The sequence below is a fragment of the Lepidochelys kempii genome, chromosome 7 (genome assembly GCF_965140285.1).
Source record: "Lepidochelys kempii isolate rLepKem1 chromosome 7, rLepKem1.hap1, whole genome shotgun sequence".
NCBI classification, from domain to species: Eukaryota; Metazoa; Chordata; order Testudines; family Cheloniidae; genus Lepidochelys; species Lepidochelys kempii.
In genome coordinates, this window is record NC_136386.1 from 40,048,348 (window position 1) to 40,060,569 (window position 12,222).

At 41.6% G+C, this 12,222-nt stretch overlaps 1 protein-coding gene across 9 annotated transcripts in view; it reads right to left on the minus strand.

Moving 5' to 3' along the window:
• Positions 1-12,222, minus strand: part of SLC6A11 (solute carrier family 6 member 11) — a 280,391-nt gene that overhangs the window by 112,392 nt on the left and 155,777 nt on the right. For all 9 annotated transcript variants that reach the window (XM_073352322.2, XM_073352324.2, XM_073352321.2 and 6 more), the window contains one exon: positions 3,155-3,289. In XM_073352322.2, the coding sequence (XP_073208423.2) occupies positions 3,155-3,289 (135 nt within the window). The remainder of the gene's footprint in view (positions 1-3,154; positions 3,290-12,222) is intronic.

Consider the following 12,222-nt stretch of genomic DNA (forward strand, 5'->3'; position numbering starts at 1 on the left):
CTGAAAAGACAGATGAATAGCTGCTTAGAAAGCTATAACAAACCATGGAATGCAAATCACACAAAGACAAAAGATGCAAGAACTTCAAACTAAACTGTGCCTTGAAGAGAAACTTGCTTTATTTAATCCACAGTAAACATACTTGGCACTGTGGTTCAAATACTGCTCTCCTAACACAGAAACACAGTCGTCTCCCTGGAACGGTACTTAAGCAGACTTCCAGCTGAAGAGGAAAACAACCTTTACGAGCACACATGCATTATACTTGGAAATTGTGGAGTAAATCCAAATAAACAAGAGTAAAGACAAAAACTGGAAGCACGAATGTGAAGTTTAGTCCCATCAATTTCCTCTTGCTCCTTTGAAAAAGATTCCATAATTATCTAGTTTATGGCATTTTGTTTCACAATGCAAGAATTTCATACGTTGCAAACATTCATTAATTATACATTTCCATTAATATGCATACTGTCAGCATCTCTCCTATTCTTTGACTACTAAAAAGGCTACAACAAAGAAGCACTTCCAAACTGGATGACACTCCAAATTCCATTTCAAACACTCCATCCTAGAACTGACCGGAGGACAACAATTCCATCCCATGACAACTTTCGAGGTTTCTGTTTTTGTTCTGCATTAGAAAGGAAACAAAACCTTTCAAATGCTTTTGTGAAATGGAATTATGTGAAAACATCTGGTTTTGGCTTGAAAGTTGGGCTTTTACTTTGGGTCCCTCTCTTGGGAAGTGGCCAGAGATTTCCATGAGGACCCCAGAAACCTTCCCCATCCCAGTTGATACTTCTCTGGGAAACGTTCTGGCTTTGACAATACAACATATTTCTTTAAAAAACTATGTTGTCAAAAACTTCCAACCCGCTCCACTCCATTACACCATCTTGCCATATTTCTCATTAGATCTCAGTCTCAACTTCGTCCTTTTTTCCTAATCTATAGGGAGGGGTAGGGGCTGCATTTTTAAAATAATGCGGGATGAAGCATAGATATAGATTGATTGCGATCACCTTGCACTGTGGTTCAAATACTGCTCTCCTAACACAGAAACACAGTCGTCTCCCTGGAACGGTACTTAAGCAGACTTCCAGCTGAAAGTTGCAATGGGGGGAAAGTTCACCTGTGAAAGTGTAACACTGAATACTCCCCTCTCAAGACATTCTAAACAGAGCCTAGATACACACAGCAGAGTGGGAGGCAGACTACTAGGCCACACGTGTCTTTTAAGAAGGTTCCCTGCGTTTCAAAGGCTTCCTGAGAACCATAACACCATGTGTGCCCAGCAATTACCATGGCAACAGTGGGTTTCCTTACAAATGGAAATGGTATAGCAAATAGGCATGTAAAAACCCCTTGTAAACTGACAAACAAGCTACTCTTGCCCTGGGTTAAAAGAGCTTGCACACACCCTCTTTCTATTAATTTTTTCCATGAATAAACAAGGGATGGGGGACGTGTGTTCACAGTGGCATGTGAGAAATCCATGTACATGCACAAATCCTGTTAACAGGCCTCCCATGCACCCCTTGGAAGACAGAAGCAGCAATGTTTAAGCAGCATGCCTGCCCCCTCTCCTCATTAGATTTGTGCAGCCCTGGAGGTTGGTAACTCTGGCTCCCTGAGGAATTCGACACTGGGGGAAAGTCATTGTGATGTATTGCCGGAGAAGAATGCAGAATGTGCACTCATTATTAAGACTCTTTGAATAACATCAGTTGTCAAAAATATGCAGGAAGGCAGAACAATGCTAATCAAAGCTGGACAAAGCAAACTTTTCAAGTTCTCAGATAAACATTTGACAGTCAGATTTGTGAACTGACCTTCAATTGAGCAAGCTTACTAAAGTCATTGCCATATATGGGTCTATTATACGTGGTGGAGAACAACTCAGAGAACAAGGAGACCAGAACTTCATGGGACCCTAACAGTTTTCTCAGTTAGTCCACCCTCCTTTATCGGACAAATAGGCGTGTCAGATTTTATTTCCATTGCTCTCCCTTCACCTCCCAATCACTTGTGCTTAGAATAGCAACAAATATCTACTTTCAGTAACAAGAAGTTCAAAATCGTCAAATCGATCTATTTTTCCAAATGTCTTTAAATGTGACTGTCCCATTCTAGTTGGAAGTTCTTACCTAGCCATACTATTTCATTAGGATGATCTTTCCATGATTCAGTAGCTTCAGAAGCTACAGGGAAATAACTTGAAGGCTCATTGTGTTGTCATGTCAAAACATACTTTTGCTGAAAATGTTTTACAGTTCACTGGACAGAAGGGAGTACTTCAAAAAATGAATGCTGACAAATAGTACCAAACCTCTTTTTCAACTCCATTACATCTTTGGGTCCATCTAATGTCATAACCACCTCCAGGAGTAACATAGTCTAATGTTTATTATGCTGTCAACCCTGGTAAGTGAAGCGCTGTCTGCAACCTGTCAGCTATGAGAGCTGTGTCATTTTCTCTCTTAGATACCAGGCAAATGACATTCATAATTGTTATGTTCCGCTAATCTGTCATCGAGGTCTCAGTTTAACCCAGCATTTATATGATGATCTCTGCTTTGGAAGTGACTCAAAAGGCACACTCTCTTCTTTCAATAATTTATTGGTGCTTTAAAATGTTTAGAGATTTTTCATTCTTCTATGCCGCTTTATTTGCAAAGATACCAAATATGTCAACCCATTTTTATTGTTTTTTAATTTTTAAAAAGAGAAGCGGATTATCTAAACCATTCCACGGAGGTTTATTATTTGGAATACACACTAATGGTGCACAATGTCAAAAATGCTCAGTCTTTGTCAAACTCTGCTCCCATTGATTTCAGTGGGGGCAGAATTAGGCCAGTGTTGAACACTTTTGAAAATCCAACTGTGACATGCTAAGGTACCACTAAAATGAACATAAACAAACAACCCCTCTACTCCTCCACACACACAACTACAGTATACTACAACTACTTCAAATAATTATTTTTAATGCCGTTAGGAATTTCAAATTGAAACGCATCTATATACAATCTACTATATTTTTGTGTATTCCAACTTTGAATGCAATGAAAAATTGGAAGCACCAAATATTTCCACCTCAGAGATATGATGAACAGAGAGCAAGTTTTGAACATTAGTTATTTGATCCTACCTGTGGGTCAGACAATCGGGATAGGTCAGGATACAAGTAGAATTTTATTCCTTCAGAAGCCCCTGGTAATGTTACTCCTCGAACCAGAAGAATCAATAGCATGACATACGGGAATGTAGCTGTTACGTATACCACCTAGCGAGAAGAAGTAAAACATCAGAAAATGTGGTTTTTTTCCCAAACAAAAACAAGAAGAAGGTGGTGTTGTTTCTCTAGTAGTAATCCAGATATAAATACCCGCACAATCTTATGCACCCCCTGAGTGACACTTTGAGACCTAATACCCTTACTGGTCTTCTGCAGAGGGAAGAATTTCATCCCCAAGCATATTCCTTCTTCAAAAATTTAGGCTTGGCAGGAAAATGGGCAAACAATCACAAATAGAGCTGGGCGAATAATGGATTTTTCAGTTCACTGGCAATTCTTGGGGGTGGGGTGGGGGAATAGAAAAAAAATTAATTTGGAGTCAAACAGATTTTTGTTTGTTTGTTTGTTCGTTTGTCTGAAATTTTGGAAAAAGCAAAGAGTTGAAAAAATTATTTCAGGTCAAACAAAATGTTTTGTTTCAATTTTTACCATTTTTAAACATTATTGACTTTTTTTAAATACTATCAAAGGACATTTTGAAACAGAAAGTCAATTTTTGCACTGACAATATTGAAATGAAACATTTCAATTTTTTATCTTTTTTTTAGCGTTTTTGTTTGTTTGTTTTACTGAAATATTTTGGTGAATTTGCAAACTGTTGCTGAATCTGCCTTTTTTGAGAAAAAAAATGGTCAAAAAATTTCACCCAACTCCAGTCACAAACATTGGTTGGGACATTCTCTCCAAGTAAGTTACTGTGGCTCACTACAGAACAATTAAACGAGATATGGTACAGTAGAGAAATGAATTGACTTGCCGGAAAATAATGTGCTGTATTACATATTAACTATGCAGCAGCCTATATTGGAAACAATGTTACTCTTATTACTGGTACTAAATGTGTTTGGAAAAGTGAGAACAACAGTATAACCAAGGGAAGAAAATGTGGATTTTCCTCTGCCCCCACCTCTCTCTCTTCAAGAGTCTTATACAGTCTGGGGTTTTTTGCAATAAATTACTGAACACAGATCATGAGAAATTACAACCCATACAAGTAGCTGATTAATTGGTAAAACAGGTATAATATTTTCCTGTGAACAATCAAGTCTCTAAAACCCACTTCTTCAAACAAACCCACTGTGGTAGGAATGTGCCTGCCCCATAGCAACCCTCCCTCCCCTGGCCATCTGGGGCTCTCCAGGAATTCTCTGCCTCAGTTTCCTTCCCAGAGGTGCATCTCCTCAGCTCTCCACTCACTGATCTGTGAGAGAGATGTGACTCGCCCTCTGGCCAAGTTACAAACAAAACTTGACACTCTCTTCCTCCTCAATAAACCCACACCCTCTCTTTGCTAACCTGCCATCCTGGGCAGTATTTTGGCTTATATTTGTTTGTTTTGTTTCATTTAGATGATAAGATCTTTGGGCATGGAAAGTATCTTGTGTCTGTAAAGCACTATGTATATTTGCATAGCAACACACGTTTTATAACAATATCATGCCAAGCTTTTGCTTCGAGATTTGAAGAATTCTGTGTAATCCTCCTACAAAAGGTAAAGTTAAGAACGAGTTTACAAATGAAGCTTCCAGGACACAGAAATACCTCCAGTCCTGAGCTTTAAGGCAATGTGGTAAGCTATACAATGAGACAAGCACAGCATCACTCCCTGTGATGTGCACGGGGCAGCTCCAGAACCATCATAGAAATGTAGAAATGTATGGCTGGAAGGGACCTTCAGAAGTCATCGATTCCAGTTCCCTGCTCTGAAGCAGGACCAAGTAAACCTAGATCATCCCTGACAGGTATCTGTCCCATCTGTTTTTAAAAACCTCCAGTGACCAGAGATTCCACAACCTTTACTGGGCTGCCTGTCCCAGAGCTTAACTACCCTTAGTTAGAAAGTTTTTCCTAATATCTAACCTAAATCTCCCTTGCTGAGGATTAAGCCCATTACTTCTTCTCCCACCTTCATGGACATGGAGAACAAGTGATCCCCATCCTCTTTATAACAGTCCTTAACATATTTGAAGACTGTTATCAGGTCCCCACCTCAGTCTTCTCCTTTCTCAAGACAAGACTAAACATGCAGTTTTTTAAAAAAACTTTTCCAAGTAGGTCAGGTTATCTAAACCCTTTCATTATTTTTGTTGCTCTCTTTTGGACTTTCTCCAATTTATCCACCTCTTTCCTAAAGTCTGGCACCCAGAACTGGACACAGTCCTCCAGCTGAGGCCATCTTCCTGCCCTCTCATCCACCTTCCCTTAGACTCCTCTCCATGGCTCCAGGGTCTGCACTGAGACACAGGATGGAGGCTGAGCAAGCCAAAGAGAAGGACTGGGAAGAGCAGCATTGGGGGCATGGGGCACACATGTTGCCTGTCTCTAGTCCCATGGACAGCTGTATTATCTTCTCCATGAAGTCACCCTTAGAGGTCTTGGGGGTGATGGCTGGAGGGCGTCCAACAGAGCCACACTGCCACATGGGAGAAGGCAACGAGGGCCAGAGCCTGTGTGGAGGCACAGGGCCTCTGCTTGAATGGTCTAGGCCTCCTGGGGATTGCTTAGGATCTCTCAGGTTTGAGAGATCCTAAGCAATCTGCAGCCTTTTCAATTCGGGGGTGGGTTCTCCAAGAGGGGATGATTCCCTCTGCAGGAGGGGACAATCTGGGCCAACGATGGCTGTTTAATTATTTAATCAGGATGTCAGGGTAATAAAATTCCTCTTAAACAGCCATGGCCCAAGGTCTGATCAAAGCACTAGGAGACTAGGAATGCTGAATTCTAATCCTGGCATTGACACTAACTCGCTCTGTGGCAGTAAATTACTCAGGCATAGATTTTGAGACGCAACTAGTGATTTTGTTGCCTCAGACTTGGGGTGCTCACACAGAGACAGAATGGGCCTAGTTTTCAGAAAATGCTGAGCATCCAACCCCTAAAAATCAGTCCGCTTCCATGTGTCTCAGATTGGGCATCCAAAAACGGAGTTACTTAAAATCACTAATCCTGTTTGAAAATGTAGGCCATGTCTTCTGCCTCAATTTCCTCTCTGTAAAATGGAGATGACACTAATACCCCCCTGCCTTTCAGAGGAATGCATGGATTAATTAAGGATTCAATAAAAACGGAAAGCCTTGTTCACGTGCTAAGTACGGTTACTGTTCACAATTGATGGAGAAGCCATATCCCAGGACCAAGTGATTCAATGTTCACTAACCCGGTACATCAAAGGGACAAAATTCCATACAGCTGTTTTTTTCATAATGAGGCTGACAAATAAAAAGGAATAAAAGGAAATAAGGATGAAATGCAGTGAATGAGACTGATCCTGCAGCTCTCTCCTGGCTTCAGTGACAGCTCAGTGCATGGAGAGGCTACAGGATCTAGCCCAACAAGGTTTCTGTGCTTTTTTGTTTATTCATTTCGGCAATTTCAGTCTCTGTGCACTGCATTCCCTTCCCTCCTCTCTCCTAAAATTAACGGCTGCTGTTAATACCAATAGTCACTTAATCAGGTCAAATGGCTGATGCTGGGGTCACTGTACCTGAATTGAAAGAGTAACATTTTCTTGCATCCTGCTTCATTATGTCATATTACTTCACAATCTGTCATCTCATGCAGCCTGCCATTGCACCATATCATTTTACATCAGCATGCAGACTGCCCTTTCAGACACATAGATATTCTTCCCAGGGCGCACCAGCCTAACTTCGCTATACACACAGTTTTCCACCGAGGATGCAATTACAGCTCCGATAAGTCTGAGCTGCAAGGAGGAGGAGAAGGCGCCACAGAAATTCATTCTTCCACAGGCAAGGGAGGAGAGAAGAGAAGATCAGCCAAGGATACCTCTGCATAACAGCAGTGCAGTTATCACTCCCCCATACAGCCATCCTGGCATGGAGCGTAAAACCCTAGAGAATTGCCTTGTCCTGCCCAGAAATGCCCTCACTGGGGCCTCTGGCATTGCTGAAGGTATTGGAAACCTCACCCCCAGCTCCTTGATTTTCAGTCCCTAAGAGCCAAAATACAGCTGTACCTGTGCAGCAGCATTAAGAGGGAGGGCTCTCTGAGGTCTCTCCTCCCCCTACTACTGCCTTGCAAGGAGCGAGGTACATAGCACATCATTTCTACCACACGCCTATGAATCCAATCCAAACCACAGGTAAGAGGATAAAGAAGAGGAGTGCTGATAAGAGCAAGGCCTGTGGACAGGTGGGAAGGATCTGAGGTGTTTACAGGCTGTGGCAGCCCTTTGTGCCAGTTGGTATTGCTATTAAAATAAAAACAAGGGCGACTTTGGCACTCAAAGCGATGGAACTGCTGGATTTCCGAGCTCTTTTGGGCTGAAATGGCCAGTGAAAGATGCTGGATTTGTGATGTGCTGAAATGGGGACTGGGATAGGAACCCCCCCAAACTTAGTTCCATTACAGGCTGTCGTCAGATTTTCAGCTTGCATCTCCAAGCCTGCTGAGCCCCTGGACTCCTTGGGGTTCCTATTTTGGAATTCTCGTTATGTTCTTGTTTATCATGCTGTACAGCACCCAGGGAAGTGACCGGGGGTGGTTTTAGAAATCAAAGTGTTGTTATTATTATCATCACATCTGTAGGCATTAAAAGTTTGCCTGAAATTGTTTTCTTTTCTTTCAACACGTCAAACCAATCTGAATGTAAATGTGAACACAACTGTTTCTAATTACATTGAACCCTGTTTTAATTGACTTTAATTGCTTGGTGTGTTAATTAGCATGTCGATGCTCGGAATGCTTTTTCCAGCTCTCAGCAATGTCGGAGCCATGCTGGTATCTGAGCACTTGGGAGCAAACTAAACGTTTCTGACACACCTGTGTCGGCACCAAGTTCTTTTATTACAATATGACAAAGGCCCAGAGTGACAAAGGTATTGAGGTACCCAAAGATGCAGTTAGGCACCAACTGGGATTTTTAAAAGCTCTTATGCAGGTTGGGCGCCTAACGCCCATTGAAAATCAATGGAACTCAGGTTGCGTCTACACACCTCTGCGGTGCAGCCTACAGGGGGTGTGTGTGTGAACTGCTGGGTGCACCAGCATGCTTGCACGCAAGGCTGGATTTACACCTGACGTGCCCTCCACCCCCAGCCTACCGCTGACCTTCATGTTTTCTGTGAAAAATGAAACTTTTAACCCACTTTTAACTTTTCGGTGCCCCTAGGCATGTGCCCACTGTGCCGAATTGGAAATCCGGCCCTGCCTGTGTGGGCGCTGCTGGTGCAAACTGAAAAGTACCTCATTTGGGTGAACAGAGTCCTCTGGACTAGCTACCTGGTTGCACTAGCGCTGCAATTTACAGCCCCGCAGTGTGCACTGCAGGGCCATGTGGACAAGTCCTGAGGCTCTGAAGTGCCTGTATCTCATTTGAAAAATGTGTCTTGGGTTCCTAAATTGCAGAGGGCTAGATTTTTAAAGGTATTTAGGCATCTAAAGACTTCAATGGTTGTTAGATACACAACACCACATTTTTTAAAGGTATGTAGGAGCCTACTGGAATTTTCAAAAGCGTCTGGGTGCCCAACACCCGTTGACCTCAATGCTTTTTAGGCACTTACAAGCTTTGGAAAATCCCACGAGGCACCTATCTGCACCTTTAGGTGCCTAAATACCTTTGAAAATCTGGTCCTCAGCGACTCAGAAAATTTTACTCTAAGTGAAAAGCTAGTCTTTGGGATGGCCAGACAAACAACCACCGCACACAGATTGTGATGCAGCAGGTTCAACTTGTGAGAGATGGCAATAGGGAAAACTAACCCCAGGAGGAAACATAGATTATCTGTTGAGAGAGAGGAAGCAGCACTTAGCACACTGAATTTAGCCACACAGCCAGACAGGTTAAAAATAGACTGCTCAGGCCGCAGCTACAACAGAACATGTCAGCTTGATGTTCACATGCTCCATCACAACAACTTTTATCAGGCTGAATCTAAAATAGGGAACTGGCTACAGTGAACTTTAATTCTTTGCTTCGCTCTTGCTGTGACCACAGCTGAACTGTCCTTTGGTGGGGAAGGAAGAATTTTCATACACTGGCGAGTTTCATTACCTCTTGTCACCACAAGATAATACAATTATGTTCCTATGATGTCAATTACATTAAAACTTCAGATGGTTCCAGTTGCTTCCTGTGTAGATCCTTACTGGCCATCACTGCAGGTTGGATGGTACAGAACACAAAACAATATGCCAGATTGTAGGAAATGAGATTGTCTGAACTGCATTCTGTGTTTTATTTACACTGTAATACAAGGGTTTTTACAAAATGAAAGTGTTCAAGTTCGCTTAGGCCCAGATTTTTAAATTTATTTAGGTGTTGCTGCCTGCCGCATTGCAATACCTAACTGATTCAGGTGCCTACATCTCATTGTCAGGGCAAGCTCTCCCATCAATATACCTCAACCTGGCTTTTGAGAGATACACCTTTCAGGGCAATGTAGCAGTTCAGGCTCCCTGTCTACTGCGTCCTTCCCCGCTCCTGCGAATGCCAAAAAGGGGTGCCAGTTAGCGCTCTTTGTGGCATACTGTAGATACCTCTCCTCTTATACTTGGATTGACACTACTAACGTATTTCACACCGACTACTGAACAGGTGATGACCTTCAGCGCTTGTCTACACAGGGAAATGGCCCAGCAGAACTATAGTGGTACAATTATACCCCTAGAATTATACCCAGTATAAGTCCCTGTGTGGACACACTATTCCAGAATGAAAGTGATTTTTATTTCTTTATTTTTGCATATCTTTTGTTGCACAAAAATAGTCACTTTTATTCCAGAATAGAGTGTCCATTCAAGGAGTTATACCAGCATAACTCTAGGGGTATACTTATACCACTAGAATTCTACTGGTCAATTTCCCCATGTGGACAAGCCCTAAGGCGCTACCAGTCTGGGCTAGATTTACACTAAGAACCTACAGGAGAAGGGTCCAGATCCCATTATCAACTCCTGCACTATCCTGCCCCCCCACCCCAAAATTATTTATTTTATAAATTCAAACTCCTTTCCAAACCACTAACTGTTGCAGATAATCATACCATACTGTGACAGTGCAAGATCTTTCCCTTTCCAATATCAACACGTGCAGCAAAACTGTCAGTTTTGAATATGACGACGTTTGAAAGGGTTTTTTTGCTTATTGGGAAATCACACAAAAATGGAGAGAACCAGCCAAACATCTAACTTCACTATTTGCATTCTCTATGTTGCAGTTTTATTCACCATCATCTGCTTTTATCTGGGTATGTTTATCCACAGAGAGCATTCTGCTGCAGAATTGTGTTGTGAACCATTCTTAATCAGACTGCTTACAAAGGTAGATTTTTCTTCTTCCTAAACTCTGATGAGTCATACATGATTGCAAACAGTTTCTCTTGGGAAGAATGCAGTACAAATACCAAGCAGGTAAGAAAAGTGACAGTAATGAGCTCAGAGAGAGGAAGATTATACATCAGAGATGGGGAAAATTCACTTTGAGTTCAAGATGGTGAGCTAGAAAATAAAGGCCAGCAAAGGACATTCACTGAAATTACATAAGAAACTGGTTAACTGTGCAATGTTCAGAAAAAGCAAAAACTTTCTACGTGTGCCGTGACATCATCAGAGAAAGATGCACAGATGCTAACACTGCACTATACATGGATTATTGGCTGTGTGGCCACAGCGTCTCTCAGAAGTTACAGGAGATGAACAGGGAAACCACGGTGGAAGATTTTGTTCAGTGCTGCTGACCAGGGCTGGTTCTAGGAGAGGGCAAGAGTGGCAGTCACCCTGGGCACTAACTTCCAGGGGGCATCATGTCACTTGTGCTGCTCAGGTGGGTGCTCATTTGGTTAGCTTGGCTGCTTGGGGTTGGGGGTCCATTCTGGATGGCAAAATGGCTAGAGATACTCTTGCTGATGACTGAGACTCTGATCCTGCATCAAAAATCTTGTGGGCACTGGGAGTCTGCCAGCACAATCCCAGCTGCAGATCCTCGGTTAAAACTGGAATGGTATGAAAAGGCACTAGGGGAAGACAGTGACTAGGCACTGGAGCTAGAACCCAGCCAACAACATGTAGTGAATTATGTGTTTGACCAATTAATTTGTTTTGTATTAATGAATTTTCTATAAATAGCATACAATTTCCCCACATGTACGTTACTATAAATTATTTCCCAAATAATTTCTGCCTACTGGTTTGTCTGTAGTGTCCACAGGCTGCTAAAATCATGATCAAATGTCTTTCTAAAAGATGTGAAACTGTAAGTATTTGATATTCAAGCTATGGTGGTCAGTTTTGATTGACCCCATAGATCACATAGTGTATTCCTAACTTGCATTTACAAATTCAGACTTAATTTTGTATGTATATTCTTCAACAGTTGGTTAAAATTCACTGTTTTGACAAAGATTCCTGCCACCAAACTTGTTCACTAGAATATACACAAAAAGCAAACATAAAAAAGGACACACACATAGTTAGAGAGATTTCCCTGAAAACTTGAACAAACTTATCTGACTTTTTTGTGTGTGCAGTGTTTGCCTCACCTTCTAATCATAGCATTTCCTCCCTAATAAAGAAAAAAGTTGAAAGGAGATGATGATGTTCTAATGAGGATCAGTTCATGCATTATTCATGCCTCAGTAATATCCAATATATTAAATGTTCTACTATGGATTTTCCATATTTAAAAGAAAGGAAAACTATACACGTTTTTACTATTATGTCATGGTAACATGAAAAAAAATCCATGACATAAGAAAACAGAAACGTTGGCAAAATGAGACACTTTTTCTAGGTTGCTGCTACCAAAGATGCTGATAAAATAATTTTCAATTGTTTATTAAGGCCCAAATGTATGTCATTGTGCATGCAAAAATGCATCTGTATAAACTACATGAACAATTAATCGCACACACAACTGTGACAATTGTGATAATTGTGCAGGTAAATAGCCAATTATA